Here is an 18,849-nt window from a genome sequence, read left to right as displayed (position 1 = left end):
ACTTAGTAAAATATATTACAATAGCCCCCTGTAGTTCAAACGTACCATGGCGCTGAAGTCGCGCACAGAGCGAATAAGTTATGCTGCATTTATTGACAGTTTCCGGAGAAACAGTGATATCCATGCGTGGTTTTATCAAGTTTGTACTGAATTCGGATATTTCCAAACAACAACGTCCAAATCACAACCATTTGGTGATGTCAATCCTAAAGAATTTTATTTACATATATGCAAAGATTTATTCGGAGCTGATTTTAATGAAGCAAGAGTTGACAGGGGTGTGCAAAGAAGCAATTATGCTTATGGTGGATTGAGGCCGAATGTAACTCGCGTTGTATTCGTTAATGGGGACGTAGATCCATGGAGTACTATAAGCGTTCTTGTAACACTGTCTTCTGAAGCGCCAGCTGTTGTCATACCCGGAGCAGTACATTGTCAAGATTTAAGCACTACCCATTACTCTCCGGAAACACTAAAACAAGCTACTAGGTACGTTAAAAATGTGGTAAAAACTTGGATCGGAATAGGAAATGGTCCAAAGTAGAGGGACGCCGCAGTACAAACGCCCAGCTTACAATTTTAATGTTTGAAAAAGTTACCATGTCTAATTTTTAGGATAAAATGCAGAACCCAAAATGATTTTTTCATAATTAAATACCGAATAAAAATATGCAAAAATTATGATATATTTTTTTTTGTAACAAAGCGTCTAATCGTTATTAATAGATGGATTTTAAATTTTCATCGGTTTTTATACTTTAATTGTTAGTACTTTAACACAAATAAATGATTTTAATGCAAATATCTAATCTACAATTAAGTATTTAGAATAGGATGTAAGATGTAAAACTTGTATATTATTTAAATAGAGGTTATTTGGTATTCTATAATAGGACTACTTCTTTGAAATTAAATCATTGTTTTCCTAAAGTATGAAAGGAACTCGGAACAAGTTTTAAATTATTGAGAAGAGAAAATCTAAAATCAAAATATCTAAATACTTACGAATGCATGAAGATGCGTAGTTTCTCGTCATCTTTTAGGATTTAAACTATACAGAACTGGTTTTAAATCGTCATGTGTGGCATTTTTTTATATATCTGGTTTTTAGTTTCAGCCTGGATTAGGGAAGGTGTATGGATATGCAATTAAAACAGTTATAAATATTATAAATGAAATAATGCATAAGGGTTTCAACTTACCACAAAAAAGAGTCTGAATATGACGTGCTCTTCTTTTGTTAACTGACGTTCCCCAAAACAAATTAGCTTTTCGTTTATTGTATTTTTTATTTTGTACGATTATATTTTTTATGGTTTTTTTTTAATCGATAACTCCATAGGTTTTCAAACATTTGTTGTGATTCTTTTTGTGTTTTATTTTAGAATCTAGAATGGTAGCTTCTCCCACTTCGGTGAACTTTATTGTAGAAAATAATTATTTCAATGAAACCGCGAATTTAAATAATAAAGGGACACAGGAGTACTTTGAATTAATAATCGTAGAGAGCAATTTTTGATAAATTGGATATGCTCGTTGTATATCCCATAGACCTAAACTAAATAACTAAGTTCGCTCTCCGATGACGTTTAAACATAAAACATAATATTAACAATCGTTAGTCAAACTAGTGAGGCACAGAAGACTACTTGAGTCTACCAGCTATACAAAATCAATTAGTGATATTATTAGATGTCCAATAACAATACCACATGGGACAAGCCTTTTCTCCACGGAGCCTCATTACCTAACTGCTTGTAACATAATGATGTCGATTTTCCTTTGACATTTTTTTGCGATAATAATCCAAGTCATGTTCATAAAATAAGAAAGGACATGAAATAATAATAAATAACTTTCATACCTGAAAAGTACATACTTTACAAGTAAAATGTTTTTTATAAAGAATGTCGAGTTGATCGATTAATTTTCCATAATATGTATACAAGAGACCTACATCCACATTCTTTCAACGTCTTTTAACATAGAGATTAGTACAGGACGTATTTTTTTCACATTATCGTAGGGTGAATGTTTAAGACGAGAATTGTAAAAAAAATAAATTGTTGGACTATCTTTTCAAATTTTAACATCACCCTATCGAAGTAAGCTTGGTCTCTTCTCTCGAACTCTTCGTATCCTTTTCCATTCCATCGGCCTTTGAGAATAACTCTCAAATCACGGAATAAATGTTAGAATCGAGTATTCCTGCTCTTACTATTAACTATTACTACTACTGGCGACTTGCTAAACGTAGTGCAAATAAAATGTTTCTGAAGGCCTTATCAGTTTAAAGTGAAAAAGAAAGTTTTTGTTTGTTGATAGCTACTTTTCATGTTGCTTTAGTAATGAAGGGAATGCAAAATAAACTGCGTAGAAGACTGTTGGAATTGAACAACACATTTCTTATTGATAACATTATTAAAATTTTGATAAAACTTCAAATATTTTCTATTATGACTACAACTTCAGTTGACTATATATATAGCTTGAATTATTGGATTACTAAACAGAACATTCATCTAGTAGCGAAGACAAGTTCTTAATTAATAATGGATGGAATAACGCTTTCCTTAATATTATATTCTCTGCAATGTGTATATAGCTTTGACCTATACGATTCCGGATTTAATCATTTAACGAAATTATTCGTGCAGGACATATCAAAAATTGGTGTAATAATATCTGCTGAAACTCGATGGATATCACAGCCGATAGACCATTTTGGCGATAATTCCCAGACTTGGCAAATGAGATATTTTGAAAGTTTAGATTACTTTCAGCAAAATGGCCCCATATTTATATTTGTGGGAGGTGAGGCTGAAGCAAATCCACTATTCTTATCAGGTGGAGAAATAAACCAACTAGCTCAGGAAACAAACGGAGCAATGTATATGACCGAACATCGGTATTATGGAAAAAGTAAGCCTTTTGATGACTTAAGCACAGAAAATTTGAAATGGCTTTCCTCAAAACAAGCTCTTGCTGATGTAGCGAATGTGATTAAGAGCATCAAAACTGATTCAAGATTTGAAAATTCAAAAGTTGTTGTCATCGGAGGATCTTATGCAGGAAGTTTAGCGGCATGGATGAAACTGAAGTACCCTGAATTAGTTGATGCTGCTATTGCAAGCAGCGGGCCTGTTTTAGCAAAGAAGGATTTCTTTGATTACCTTCAGAAAGTAAATGAAGACTATGACCGATATGGTACGTCAGATTGTTTGTCAAATACAAGAGCTAAGTTTCAAAAATTCAAAGAAATGCTTCAAACCTCCGAAGGCATTCAACAACTTAAGCAAGAGCAGAACATTTGTGATGAAGTTGACATGAGTGACAGTAAAAATCAATTCATATTTTTCATGATAAACATCTCGCCCTATATGCAACAATCACAATATGGGGGCCCAGACAAAATAAGAGATCATTGTTCCTCTTTGGGGATCGGATATGTAAATGTGTCCAAGACTTCACATGAACTCCCTTGGAATATAAAAAACTGTAACGATATTAGCTTTCAAGGTTTCATTAATTTTATAAAGCAAGATGATAACTATCATGCGTGGTTGTATCAGCAATGTACTGAGTTTGGATACTTCCAAACAACCTCGTCTACTTCCCAACCATTCGGTGACGTACTTTCTAAAGACATGTATATAGAAGTATGTAAAAATGTATTCGGTCCCGAATTTGATGAAGCAAGGGTAGATAGTGGCGTAGAAACTACTAATAATGCCTATGGTGGACAAAAACCACCTGTAAACCAAGTTGTATTTGTAAATGGTGATGTCGATCCTTGGAGCACTTTGAGTGTACTTGAAGACTTATCTAATGAAGCACCGGCTATTGTGGTACCTAAAGCGACACATTGTGCAGATATCGGGGTAAGACCGGATTCACCTGAAGAGTTGAAAGAAGCTACGGAGCGGATCAAACAATATATAAAAAAATGGATCGGTGCAGGCAATATTCGTGTTTAATCATACATACCATTACGTCACCCGTCAATCCGTTATAGAAGGCCAATATTTGATGTAATTATACCTAAAATTTTAAGCTTAAGGTCTATTAGAAAAACATAAAATAAATTCTAATATGAAAGTATTGAATGCAAATACCACTCTATTTTTCTACCTATAATATTCTCCATCCAAATATATTATTAATATGTTTCCCACTGTGTTTTTTGCGCTAGTGTACTTTTACTTAATATTGACATAAACATTGACTCAATTTATTATCCTGCTTAAGATGAAGCATGCGAAAAAAGTATTCTCGCATAAATAAGTTAATTTTGATTGTCAGTTTTATAGCATTGAAATGCTTTATAAAAAATCTAAAATTTCTCAAGTAAAAATAAGATGGTAAGTTTTATTTTTAAATTAGTTAGTAGTAATAATGTGTGGATGAAGGAAGGAAGGTGGAATTCCCCAATCGGAAAAGGGAGGACACACGGACCAGACTACACACAGACGAAAAACAGAAAAAGCTTAATAATAAAGTTTAATATAATATAGGTATAGGTATATGGAACCGATACAAAACACTTTCTTAAAAATTAATCAAATTAATGACGATAAAAATTAAGTAATGAATAATATACACAACATAAACGATAATATTGGCGCATTTAAATTTGAACGAAATGTTATAAGTATTGCGCTTAATTCATTCCCGCCATTTTATCACTAATAATCCTATTAACATATCGATTAATGAAGGCATTTGAGATCAAAGTATTGGAAAAATATGGTATTTACCACCATATTCAAATGATTGCCATAAAATTTAAATAAATTAAGTGTATTTTTACCAAAATGATAACCTTATTTCGCTATATAACTCATTTATCGTTTAATTTTACAACGAAGCACTTATCATTTAGAAGTGCGGGCTACATTTTTATAAAATGAATCTTTTAATATTTTCATTATTACTTTTCAATCTTCAGTATGTACGTTGTATAGATTTTGATTCAGGATATCACCACCTAATAGAAGTTATTCTTCATATACTATCGAACGCTGATATGGAAACAACTACCGAAACCCGATGGATTGAACAGCCACTAGACCACTTCAAATCGAATTCACAGACTTGGAAAATGAGATACTTTGAGAGGTTAGATCACTTTAAGCCTAACGGTCCAATATACGTCTTTTTGGGTGGGGAAGGTGAAGCAAATCCGAGCTATCTATCAGTTGGAACAGTTTTTGAATTGGCAGAAGAAACGAATGGAGCAATGTTTATGACCGAACACCGTTATTATGGCATGAGTAAACCTTTCAATGACTCGACAACGGAAAATATGAAATGGCTTTCTTCGAGACAAGCTCTTGCTGACATAGCGAGACTATTACAGCATATAAAATCTAATTCTATATTCATAAAATCAAAAGTGGTTCTGATTGGAGGATCTTATGCAGGTAATTTAGCTGCGTGGATGAGGCTAAAATATCCTCAATTAGTCGATGCAGCTATAGCGAGCAGCGGTCCAGTTTTAGCAAAAAAAGATTTTTATGAATACCTTGAGAAAGTAAATGATAATTATGATCAATATGGTACAACAAACTGTTGGAAAACTACTCAGCAAATGTTTAAAAGATACCAAGAAATGCTTCAGAGCTCTCAAGGCATTGAACAGCTCAAACGAGAGCATAATATATGTCAAGAAAACGATTTGACTGATGTAAAGAATCAATGGATCTTCTTCATGTCAAAGATATCACCATATATGACCAAGTCGCAATATGGCGGCCAGAAAGAAATAAAAAAACATTGTTATTATATTGAAATAATTGAACGTTTACAAAAATTTAAGTTTTTTGAAAAACTTGTTTGGGATTCAAGAGACGATTGTAACGATGTGACTTTCGATGGATTGATTACGTATTTAAATCAAACAGATTTCTATCATTCATGGTTTTACCAAGTGTGTACAGAATTCGGTTATTTCCAAACAACTTCTTCTGAAGACCAACCATTCGGTGACGTTCTACCCACTGGGTATTATTTGGAAATTTGTAAACAACTATTCGGCTTTGATGAATCAAGGGTTGATGATGGGGTGAAAAATAGTAATGAGATGTATGGTGGACTAACACTGAATGTAACTCAAGTTGTATTCGTTAATGGCGATATGGACCCTTGGAGCACTATAAGTGTCATTGAAGATAGGTCTTATAGAGCCCCTGCTGTTGTGATACCTAGAGAAACACATTGCTCTGATCTATATGTAGGTCGCGATGCTTCTGAAGAATTGAAAGAGGCTCAGAAGCATATAAAAAGTTTGGTTAAACATTGGATTGGTCTAGGAGATTACACCAAGCCATGGGTATGATACTATAGAGTTTGTTTTTATAATGCAGTTTAAAAATTTGAAAAATATCTCAAAATTAATCAATCGTTAGAATGATAAACTGTGATGCCCATATTTATTATATATCAAGGTTTATTAAATATATTAATGCAGCTTCAACCTAGTTTCAATGAGTTTTGGGTGATATAACAAAAAAAAAGGTTTTAAAAATAATTGTATATTTAATTCATACAAATTTCCTTAGATTAGGTTACTTGAAAACCAACGGCCTGCGATACAGTCAGGTTGTTGATATTAACACTAATTCAAAAGTAAAATCGCCAACACGGTTAGTGTAAATACGAATTAAATAAAACTAGATTGTGTGATGGCGAAATTACTTTACTATGTAAAATTAACAAACATTTTTCGATAATAAATACATTTTTGTTTCAAATAATCTATCTACTTTTTCATAAAATCGTATAAATACGTATATCCAAAAAAACGAGTTCCGTTACAAATTACCATACATCCGACATTACTGATAATTAAATTATTTAAATGTTACTGTGGTATTATTCATAATTATTATGTTTAGTATACATATAAAATAAAAATGAAATGGTAACATGTCTAGCACCTCCGATACGATAATTTTGAAATTGAACATAGAAACAGACAATAAGCATTAGTATTGTGGTTCGTTGAATGAAATAAAATTTGTATACTTAGTAGGATGTCAAGAGAGATAAAACATAGAGATTAATTAATAAATTCATATAAAATTACATCATAAGCTACAATATGGATACATCCTAAAGTACAAAATTATCGATACTAACAATATCTATATTAAGATAATATAATAATTGAGTATTAATATATCTACTTACATTTAAGTAATTAGCCAGATAAATCAGCAGGTATAGCATGAATAAAAAATATGAAAGCCATGATTCCTGAGAAGTATTTACAATAGAATACAAAGACAATATAAAAATAGAAAGAGAAGGTATACAAATTTAAAGCGCTACTACAAAATCAATTTATCAGTTGTCAACTCATAAAATTTCCCAACCCTGTATTGACTAGGATTGACATACGTCAAAAGACCACAATGTAACTCGATAACAACGAATCTTAATTCTAATTTAGAGTCACACGATCTAAAACGAAACACGATTAAGTGGCAGTGTTCAGCTAAACCATTTACATTAGCAATGTATCTGACGTCCTAATACTCGAACGTGTCTATTATGAGACGATAAAGGACTCTTCTATATAGTTGGTTAATGTTTCCTAGTATAAATATTCCTCTATCTGTATTTTTCTCTTGTTTTAAAAGATGGCATTTAGTATTTGCGAAGTCTCCATTAACGTCTCGAAATAAGCAACACTTACATCGCTGTTCGAGTAACGGGCAGTGTGATGACATTTAAACTAAACTACGCTAACAACTCGCTAAGGTATATTACATGTTATGTACATTACGCGCGCGCGTGTATCAGTGTGTTGTGTCTGTGTGTGTTTATTGATTCGAGTGATGTACTTGAAGCGCATAAGTGTATAATGTATGTGTGTGTACTATGGTCTCAGATGGATATGAGGCACGTTTGTGCGTATCTGTGTATGTCGGCCTCAATTCTGTGAACGTGAAATATGTGTGTGTGTGTGTGTGTGTGTGTGTATCTGTTTTACTTTACACCTACATCCTCAATGGACATGTGATGCTTCTGCGTCAGTCTTAGTCTTTGAACATTTTTCTATCTGTGTGACATTCGTGTGCGCAAGTGTGTGTATGTATATCAGTTCCAGTCCATTATAGACATATAAATGGGCTGTATGCGGATGCGAGTGGGTCGATTATAATGTCATGGTGGCATTTAAGTATGTCTGTATGTGTGTGTGTCTCAACCCATTCTAGCCATGTGGTGCCATTCTATCAACGCGTGTAGTCTCAGTCCTTTATAGACAATGTTATTTTGGCATGTAAATATGTCTGTGTGTGTGTGTGTGTGCGTGTGTGTGTGTGTGTGTGTGTGTGTGTGTGTGTGTGTGTGTGTGGTGCGCGCGCCCATTCTTGCCATGTGGTGTGTTCCACGCGTGTAGTGTGCGCGCGCGAGTACCTCAGTCCCAGTCCTCGATGAACATGTGGCGAGCGTGCGGCGCGTGCGGCCCGTGCGGCGCGTGCGGCGGCAGCGGCGCGTGCAGCGCGGGCGGGAAGGCGCGCTGCGGCAGCCGCCCGTACACCGCGTACGGGTCGTAGTGCTCGCCGTCTGCGGGACGCAACTCATATATATGGATATGATTTATTATATGACTCGGTATAAAAATACTTTCACATAGATCGCATTCTATTTAATTGAAAATAAATTTGCATTATCGACGATCAAATCGTAATTCACATTGCATAAGTTGTACATAGCATATAAGTCCAATCTTTTTGACGGCTATGAATTAAGTAGAAAATTTGCGATGCGGTACGCAGTTAACTAAAATCAGGTATCAATACGACTCGACTATACCCGACAGACCAGAATATTACAGAATTGTGCATAAAAAAATAACACCCAACAAAAGATTTGACTTGAATTGACTGTACCCGTGAGCTCGCACTTGTAGCTAACTTCTGAACCGACATAAAGATTGAAGTTATCTGTATATGTGTGGGATTTACCGAGAGTGGATTATGTATTGATCGTTGATTATGCATAAAAATATCTGGTTCATTTAATTTATATTCTATGTTCAAGTCTTATTATACTTTGTCAGAGGTAAAAAAAAAACATTTGAAATAAAAAAATCATTTAAATTTTCATAAACCACCATTATTATTATAATTAATGAACGAAATTGACCAACAAATATCTCGAATCATTGTATGAATTACAATAATAATTATTCAAAATATTTGTCGGTAAATTACCAATCATTCACCAAAAATACGTATCAATGAATTTGTCATATATAATGATTGATAAATACCTAATCCAGTTGAATCATGCAAATTCAACAAAAAACCACCAATTCAGTGAACTCAGAGAATCCTATAAACTTTTCTTAAGTCCTGTCCAGAAGGAAGTTCGTGCGTTTTCATGTTAATGTCTAAGTTACATTACAGATTTTTCTTACTAGTACATAGTATTTTGCACTAGTTCTTAAAATTGAGTAAGTTCCATCCAATTGTTACCTTACAATTAAACGAAAAAAACATACTGCCTTTCGCGTTTATTTCTTTATTTTTTTTTTTGTTTCCTTCTGGACAATGATTGATATGAATTTTTCATAATTGCATGCCTGTCGTATACTATAGAATAAAATAAATAAAAAAGAGATATTGATAAATATATTATTTATAGTAATACCTTCGAATGTTTGTTGTGTTGAATATTAATACATTAATGATTATTGTACGTGTGTGTGCGTTATTAATAATCAAAATCTATGAATAAATGCCAAAATTAATATTGCAGTGCCATCCTCAAAGTTAATAAAATCCTACAACATAAAATAACCGATGTATATACGATAGTTTCTGAAATCGAAAATAAAAAATAAACTGCGTTTCGATAGAAATGTTTCGCGTTATCTATTAACATACTTTATTGGTTTGACCATAATGTGTGGTCGCGAGAAAAAGCAAAATGTAATGTTGGTGTTACACGGTCACGCTCATGTAACGTTCAATATTTCTACGCGTTTTATTCGAAAATACGATTTCTGTTAGCGCATTCGTTTATCGTGTTTCGAAATTTATCGGTTTGAAATTTCGAAATTTTATTCGTTTTCTGTAAATGTGAGGAAATGTGAAAGCATAGATTTGCAATTTTTTTTTTAATTTTTGGTTTTTTGTTTTCAATTATAAATATCGGTACAACCGTAGAAAATTAAACAAAATAAAAATTTTGATATGCCCATTGGGCAAATAAAAACAATTTTAATCAAATTAGATAAAACATATTGCAGTATTTATATAATAAATAAAATTATACTTACGCAAATTCTATAAATAAACATACTTAAGCTTGAAAACATTCCGGAATACGATACAAGCCCCAATGATATCGACAGAACTCCAAGTGTCAACTACTACGTACTAATGTTGATCGCAACGAGATCAACATTTACTTATCTAACATTCGGATAAGCAAAGCTTGCTTAGCGCAAGTAACAGCGAATGGTCGGCACTTCGCTGCTTTCGGCTGTAATGACAAACTGAAAGACTGACAGATGACAAGTGAAAGAATGGTCGACTAATTGATTTCGTAGAGACATTTAACGGTTTTGCTGTTAGGAAAATTAATAGGAATTTTGTTAAGATGTGAAGTATTTGAGATAGTAAGGACTAGCATCAAGATAATAGAAAAATGGAAGAGAATTTTTGTTTGACCTTATGAAAATCTTTGATAGTAACGTTTGTTGACGGTGAAAAGATTTCTTGTAATATCTGCGCTACATTATAAATTTACATTTACATGAATGTAAATCCCCAAGTTAAAAAGTTGTATTTGTTTAACCAACCGGCGCATATCTGATCTAGTCCAACCCAAAATCCGTGAACACGAAACCGCATCGAATGTCTCCTACAACGTGAAATGAGAAGCGGAGGCGTGCGCGAAGCGAAGCGAACAAACAAATGTAAATACCGGGTTCGCAGCTAGCGCGGCTGGTGGATGCGCAGCGGGCGACGTTGCCGGTCCCTGTCGGGGTAGAATTGCGACATGAGTGTCAGCTTGTGCACGCGGTCGTACGCACCGATTCCGTTGTCGTACGAGCGCGCGGCCCACAGCGGCGCGAAGTGCGGCAACGGCGCGTGCACGCTGTAGCGCTTGCTCGGCACCGGCGCCGCCGCCGGCTCCTTCAGCGAGAGCCGCTCCGTCATCGCGGGCAGCACGTGCTTCCCCGTCTTCACGAAGTTGGGCACGCGCGCGCGCAGCCCGCAGTAGTAGGGGTCGTCTGGAATGTTCATGTGGCCTTTTGTAATCAAGGCATATTGGCTAATGTCTTCGCACGTATATATAACATGTAGATAAGTGTAAGGATATTGGAAAACGCAAACGAAAGTTTACAAGTTAGGACGTGCGATTCAACTACGAATAGGAACGTTGATGACGTAATTGTTCATAAATTAATTCTTAAAACAAAATTTTAAAGATTCGTAGTTAGTAGTTATAGTAAGCATACGCAGACATAAAACATAAATTAACGACTTGAATTCACAACATAATAACATAACTAGGTACCTTATACAAAAAATTGGTAATGCTTAACATATAAAAAAGAGTGTTTTAAAACAAAGGGTACATAAATTACAGGTTCTATTGTAAGTCAATACTTAATAAGTGGTTATTAGACATTTCCCTACACGCTAGCGTCCTACGCCCGACACGACCGTACCTCAAATATCAAGGATATGCCCAAATGTCAGCTAGAGGTTGCGAAACTGCATTGTCTGCCAACCTCTGTACGCTAATCGGTGGATTTGAAAGGGTGAGAGCGATTCTAATAAGTCATCAAATAGGTGAACTTTGAATTGCTATATTTACACAAACATTACCATAACCATAATATAATATATTGTACCCAATGTTTCATTTTGCTTTGAGAACTAAATAATCACTACAATTTTAAAGAGTAACTTAATAATGATTTAAATTAGGTTATTTTGAGATGAGCTCATAGGTTTTTATTAGGGTCATAAGCTCATAAGACTTAAGTTTCATGTCAAATGATCCGATTTGCATTATTTGGGTGTAAACGTTATTTCCCCTACATGATCCGACTGTTAAGTAATTGACTCAGATTTTTGACATTGTCTCGAGAAGGTCAATGTTAACACGTGTGTTTAACCTTTTGTGTTATGCAAATGCGTTAGAACGTTATATTTATAGGTAACTAAATTGTTAATATAACTTTACTACTTAATAACGTTTGCAATTAGTTTAATTAAGGAAAAAACTAAAAATAAGCGAAGATTCTGTTTGATCAGTGAACTTATTTTGTGTAGTTTTTCTGACTATTAAATAAGAAAGATAATAGTTAAAGATGTGATTTGGGTTTGTTATTCACCGTATATTACATTCCTAATTATTTCGTGCCCGATAACGTTAATTTCAATATAGACATTTAAAAAACAGTAATTTTAGCCTGACAATAGCTCAAATTGGTTTCAAAGTATGAAAATCATTGGTGTCAGAGTGAAACTGACAATCCACATAAGCTATACAGTAAACAAGTGGAAAGCGTGCGCGACTGAATGTCTGTCTGTCGCAACCTAATAGTCGTTCAAGGCTTTGAAGATATCGTTTTGATGTGCAATTTGTATACGTGAGATATTTATGCCATGATCGTAAATTCGAAGGATTTGTCGGCAATTTATTTTGAATTTCAAACAAAAATCCATATATCGACTCAATGTCGATTTATTTGCTTAAACTTAATTAAGCCAGTACTGTAGAGTGAGCTCGTATCTTGGTTATCAAAGAATTGCGACGAACAAAGCGATTAAGTATGTCCTTGTCATCCCATATATGGTATAAAGCCTAGCCAATGGGTGGGACGAAATATTGTCCTACACCTCGACTACAATTTATTACCATCCAATAATTAATGCGACAATTGTTTAAACATTTAGGTTCTACATTTCTGTTGGTTAATTAAAGTTAAGTACCCGCTTTGCATAGCTAATTTAAAGTAGGGTATTTTAATTACTGGGGTCTAGGTTGAGAAAGAGATATATTCGTTAACAGATAATTGGCAAACGAACAATTTAAGTATATTGAAGTGTATAAGTCGTTCTTTAAAGAGCAATTTAAGACGATCACACAATGTTTCTTCTTTATAAACAGGCCATTAATTAGACACATTGTACGGAGAATAAAAAGTTAGACTTAATTAATAGAAAGCTCTCGCATTGTATCTTACCGTATTTCTTGTTATCTTTTCCTTTGTCAGATTTTCCTCTCGGGAACTGAGTCGGCACGCGATCGTCAATGTCATCATAGTCCGGCTGTAATTTGATAATTTTTTATATTAATTTATTTACAAATACAAAGTATTATTGGATAAATATCCATCTATATTAAACGACTAATGAAAATAGGTACAGACATATAAATGTAACTGAAATACATTATTGCATTTGCAATTGTAATATCATCCGTATGTAAAATGGAGCCTACATAATAAAATAAACTAAAGAAGTTACTTAACACAATATCGAATACTAAGATAGCATTGTTATACATTTAACAAATCGTATTTTATTTACATTACACAAATCGTATTTGCACTAGGGTGGTTCCTGCAGTATTCTTTTTTTATTGACCCGACGCATTGTATCGCTTGAGGCATTTAATACCATACAATAACACAGCTCTTATTTCTCGGATTCTTAAGAGTATAAACACGTCAACACGATTATGTTATCGGTTGAATATAGAAATATATTAAAAACTGGAATCACGAATAAAAAGCACGAGCCGCAAAGAGCGCGTGGGCATTTGACTATTCTTATCTTGTTACACTGCAAGTTAAGATATACAACAAACATTGATACCGGCGCATAGTGTACGTGTGGCTTTATCAAGTAAAAGAAATTATGCGTACCACCCTGCTACAGAATCTCGTGTTACCATAATTCAAGAGTGTTCTACATTATTTTCTGTAAAAACACTCGGGTAAAATGCTCGGGCGCGAGCATTAAAAAGATATCTAAAATTCATCCTTTACTTTTATTTCATGAAATATGTGGTGTTCGGTTGACAAGGTGGGTCAGGGGATATCTCGTGAGCCATACGAATGCCCAGATAAAGTGCGAAGCGTTAAATCAAGTTAAAAGTGAACGTGGGGACAAAGGACATTCTTCATCTTTGTAATGTCATAGCAAAAGCCCAGGGCATTTGGATAAACCAATAAAAGGAGATCGAAGGTTACTCGGGCGCTGACTGTCATTTATCTTTCGCCGCGGTGATATCTGAGATACGTCGTTGATATCTGCTCTACCATTGTTCACCGGTGTAACTATGGGCTGTAAATTCGTGTACATCAGCGCACAGTTTAATATTCAGCGCATTCAATGGGTCTATACATAAAGGGCTTTATTCTGATAGCAGGAACGTCGGTTTTGTCGTGAAAGAGAATTGCATATCATGGCGGGATAGAATGGAGCAAGTTCACATACAAATGTGACATGGTATTGGATCAGACAGACGTGAAACTTTCACTTCTGTTTTGAGATAAGGAAATTTAACGTGTTATCTGTCTTAAGTCGATTCATTATAGACGTGGTCAATTATAATCTTAACGGAATGACAAGCATAGTTATAGCAAGATTAATCGCTATATATTTATCGCTCGTATTAAAATTGCATATGTTTTATGGGACTGCATTTATAAATGTATAATGCTAGCGATTTTAAAATAACCACAGCTATATGAAAAAATTCATCGCCAAAATATATTATTTTCTTAAATGGTATAACTTAGCGATGGAGTTGATTCATGTCGTACAAAAAGAAATAATATGGTTGATCCCATACGATAATCGACCCTTTTACTTCAAAAATTGCTAAAACGAACGATAATAACCTTTATAGACTTAATAAGATAATTATGAAAATTAAGGTATCGCTGACCCTGAATCCACTGTCTTGAGTTAATTATATAATTTACTATTAAAATGTTTTTTGGTAACAATAATTATTAATTTACGCTCAAACTGGTATTATATTGGTATGTGGTAGTCGAGCACGCTTCGGCACGAATTGGCCAGCTCGCACCGGCGTGAAATAGCATTCTGCTGTGTTTCGTTCGGTGAGTGGGGGAGCCGGAGGCCCATATCCTTTTCCTTACCCTTCCCAGTCTTTTCCTTTATTCCTATCGCTAAACCTTTCTTAATCCCTTCCCAAAAAGTCGGCAATCCATTTGTAGAGGCGTAAGATCTGCAATGGACCTTATGCCTCTCCAAATGTTCATGGGCGGTGGTAGCGCTTACCATCAGGCGTCCCAACAGCTCCATTGCCGACTGTAACATAAAAAAAAACTATGTGAAAATTTCCCTTTAAAAGTTAATTTCAAAACATAAAAGATGCTTTACGTAATCAAGATATCATCAACAGCAATTTCTTATCTAATGTTAAATATATGGACAGAAACGTAATTAGCATGTATATTAATGTTTCACAAGGAAGTTTTTGCAAGGACACTGGTAACAGTTGCTTAATAAACGTTGACTATAGGCACTTGACCTACAAGTTTTGATAATACAATTGGATGTAGGTTATTATCGGGGATAGCTTAGATACTATATTTGTTTATTCCTTCGTATATCTAAGGATTTTGTATATTTAAGTCGCAAAATTGGAGATATAATTTTTTTTTATATATCTTTATTTAGTGCCAGCTCCCGCGGCTTCGCCTGCCTAATCGAGGCCCGAAACCTTTTCCTTACCCTTCCCAGTGCTTCCCTTCCTTTAATCCCCTCATCAATCCTTTTTTTTATCCCATACCAATTAAAAGTCGGTAATCCATTTCCAGAGACGTAGGGCAAAATGCTATACGCCACATAGTTACCGCTCCCTAGATTTCCGTCATAAAAATTATTCTATATTCGTTTTCGAGTTATAAACTATCGTTGTGCAAAATGTAATTGAAGGTGTGAGATTTATACACTGAGTTACTTTTGCGCTTATAATATTAGCAGTCTTTTTAATACATGCAGTGTTAGGTTAGTTCGACCTTAAAATTAGATTGCAATCCGAATCAGTTAAAATATATGCATCATTATATGGCAATAATAAACTAGCGCAATACTTAAATATTTATAAGCGCAGGCCTGTTAGGCTCGTTCCTAATTGCAATTTCAAATTCGGTAGAACCTATTTTATAAATACGCATTAGAGTTTAATATTCAGTAAGTACATAAAGTGATAAAAACCGGCAATAAATAAAGATCATTATTTAGCTGATAACGTTGCATTAGGTATAAAACATTTTGCAGGCAGCTCAGCTGCAGATTGAAAATATTCCATTATTCATGTCAAGGGACATTTTGAAATCACTTTGCGTAAATCTGGCTTTTATCACACTATAATGTGTTTAGTTTTTATTTTTCTTGAAATGAGATTAAGAATTTTTCCATTAAGCCTCGTTATATTTAAATTTTGGAAGCTTAGAGGATATGACTGACAGCTGTGATAAGTTAATGTGGACGAAATTGAATAATAAATTCGATAGGGATTTAATAAGGATACATTTAAAAGATTACTCAGTGGCATGATTTATAATTATATTTGGGAGTTGATTAATGTACTAAGTACTTTTCGTTTCGGACATATCGTGCTTAATTAACCAAATAAAGCAAGATAAAGCTCATAAAACTTGTTCCTGGATTTGATTTGTATAATCTGTAGATACTGGTTTTATGTAATTATTATCAGGTATTTGGAAAAATATAATAACTACCTTAATATATAAAACGCAAAGGTCGGAATGGACTGACTTAGTAATCTATCAACATACAGCCCAAACGACTGTACCGATCGGGTTGAAATTTGGCATGCAGATATCTGCTATAATATAGGCATCAGCTAAAAAATGACTTTACTGAATTCTACCCCCAAAGGAATAGGGGGGTTGAAGTTTATACCATGACAATTGATTTGACCACGCGAAGCTGCGGGTAACGATTTAAAACGCATGAGAATTGCGAAGAGTAGAATAATTTCTCACCACAAACACGTGAGTTGAATTATAGTTAGATAAATTAGTTTCATCCGTATTACGATCAGCGTAAGTGTTAAAAATTGCAGCGGAATTATAAGTTGCGTACATCTATAAAAAAAACTAAACCAAGCTAAACAGTAATAGAATTCATAATGTAATTTTCACTCGCAAGATTGCTTGTGGCCACACCATATTTATCAAATTAGGCCTATAATATGGAACTGTTAGCCAATATAATTCAAGCAATGGAGTCGTTAAATCATATTACATTAATATGATATGTAGGTCGTTGTTTAGTTCGTAATGGTAATGGGTTTATAAGTAAGGACGATTATGGTCAATTATAATATCGGTTTAGTATCTGTTCCTTACACAGAGATCAATGTTTCATCCATAGAAATTAACTGTATGTTTTACACTATTTTTATGTCAATATAGTAAGATAAAATTATATCCTGACTATAATTAATTAACATTCACATTCAAGGTACTTACGTGATAGTAAACAAATTTGGAAAAAGAAAGTGAATGGATAATGAATATTCAAAACTGATATGAAATTGTAATAAAGCGACACTCAGATAAGGACAAACGAATTGAAAAATATATATACGTACTTTAGGTATATCAGCTGGTCCGTAACCGTTCTCCCGCGGAGGAAGTTTCGGCGGCTTCTCTCCCCTCCTCTGTCCCATTTGCATCATGAGTTGCTCCCTCGTGGCGGCCACAACTCCATGACCATTATGACCATTGTGAACATTGTGACCATTGTGTCCGTTGTGACCATTGTGACCATTGTGACCATTGAGGGCGATGTGACCATTGTGCCCGTAACCGCCCGAACTGCCGCTAGAGCCTGATCCGTTAGCGTTGGAACTCGCGATGCTGTAAGGGTCTTCATCTGGGATCGGGATTCGAGGTCTGTTCTTTATATCCATTGGTCTTTGAACTGTTCGAAAAAAAAATGATTTTTTGATTTATATGGTAGTTGTAGGCATTTGAAATACTCGTAGGTGAGTAATAACTCATTATCTTAATAGACCTATCAAGATTTCTTCTATGTACATTTTGAAATCAGGAAAAATAACTGAAAAAGTAATGGTACTTTAAACTTAGCAGTTAATATGTTAAATTTAAAAATCAATGTAAATAAACAAAACGTTAGTATTCAACTCGATAATAGCAATATATAAATTGGGCATAAACAGTCACGTTTCGTTTAATTGATTCTAACATTAGATATACCAGTTGTTGATTCATTCAGAATGTGGTTGTTATCTCAATAAAAATTATATTTAAGTGTTTATATGATCGTCAGTTATAAATATAAGGATGTGGTAATCATTCAATGAAACGATGGCGCCTCTATTGCAATGATCTGAATTCTTTAGCAGAATAGTCTGACTGGTTTCTTATTTACATTTAAACCAAATTATAAAATGGCAATATATATCGAAATAGAAAAAATATCATATTTAACTTCTATCACACAAAATCAGTGTCGATGTATAAATAAAAAGTGGTCATTTAAATAAGCTGTTTTAAAATTTATCGACTTTTTAATTTTTAGTTTTATAGCATTGAAATGCTTTATAAATGAGATATTTTGAAAGAATAGAAAAAATTTGATCACGAGGTAGGATTCGAACCTGCGTATCTTGCCTAACCGTACCAAATTTAACAAAGGCCGCGTTCCATCGATACAATATTGTAATCATTGAAATAATGTTTCGTATTGGTTGTGATGGTTCTTAATCATCTCAATAGATGGCGTGGGGTGCCCCTTAGGCACATGAAACCGAAAGAGTAGAAGATATTCGATTACT

At 34.1% G+C, this 18,849-nt stretch overlaps 4 protein-coding genes across 7 annotated transcripts in view; 3 read left to right on the top strand and 1 right to left on the bottom strand.

Annotated features, from left to right (window-relative positions):
- Nucleotides 1–544, top strand: part of LOC119829320 (thymus-specific serine protease-like) — a 2,502-nt gene extending 1,958 nt beyond the window's left edge. The window contains exon 2 of the mRNA XM_038351789.1: nt 69–544. Within this exon, the coding sequence (XP_038207717.1) occupies nt 69–544 (476 nt within the window). The remainder of the gene's footprint in view (nt 1–68) is intronic.
- Nucleotides 545–1,393: 849 nt separating this feature from the next.
- Nucleotides 1,394–3,977, top strand: LOC119829318 (putative serine protease K12H4.7). The gene is made up of 2 exons (XM_038351788.1): nt 1,394–1,414; nt 2,658–3,977. Exons 1-2 carry the CDS (start codon nt 1,394–1,396, stop codon nt 3,975–3,977), a joined length of 1,341 nt encoding a protein of 446 aa, XP_038207716.1.
- An 871-nt stretch (nt 3,978–4,848) lies between these two features.
- LOC119829259 (putative serine protease K12H4.7) lies at nt 4,849–7,240 on the top strand. The gene has a single exon (XM_038351677.1). It carries the CDS (start codon nt 4,907–4,909, stop codon nt 6,335–6,337), a length of 1,431 nt encoding a protein of 476 aa, XP_038207605.1. The 5' UTR covers nt 4,849–4,906; the 3' UTR covers nt 6,338–7,240.
- Nucleotides 6,523–18,849, bottom strand: part of LOC119829257 — a 140,520-nt gene continuing 128,193 nt past the window's right edge. For 3 of the 4 annotated variants that reach the window (XM_038351674.1, XM_038351676.1, XM_038351673.1), the window contains 4 exons: nt 17,641–17,972; nt 13,223–13,307; nt 11,054–11,254; nt 6,523–8,574 (listed from right to left, as the gene is read on the bottom strand). In XM_038351674.1, the coding sequence (XP_038207602.1) occupies nt 8,426–8,574; nt 11,054–11,254; nt 13,223–13,307; nt 17,641–17,972 (767 nt within the window). In that variant the 3' untranslated portion in view covers nt 6,523–8,425. Of the gene's footprint in view, nt 8,575–10,944; nt 11,255–13,222; nt 13,308–17,640; nt 17,973–18,849 lie in introns of all 4 variants that reach the window. The other variant, XM_038351675.1, reaches the window with a different exon arrangement.

This window comes from Zerene cesonia, chromosome 10 (genome assembly GCF_012273895.1).
Source record: "Zerene cesonia ecotype Mississippi chromosome 10, Zerene_cesonia_1.1, whole genome shotgun sequence".
NCBI classification, from domain to species: Eukaryota; Metazoa; Arthropoda; class Insecta; order Lepidoptera; family Pieridae; genus Zerene; species Zerene cesonia.
This window is presented reverse-complemented; position numbering and strand designations above follow the sequence as displayed.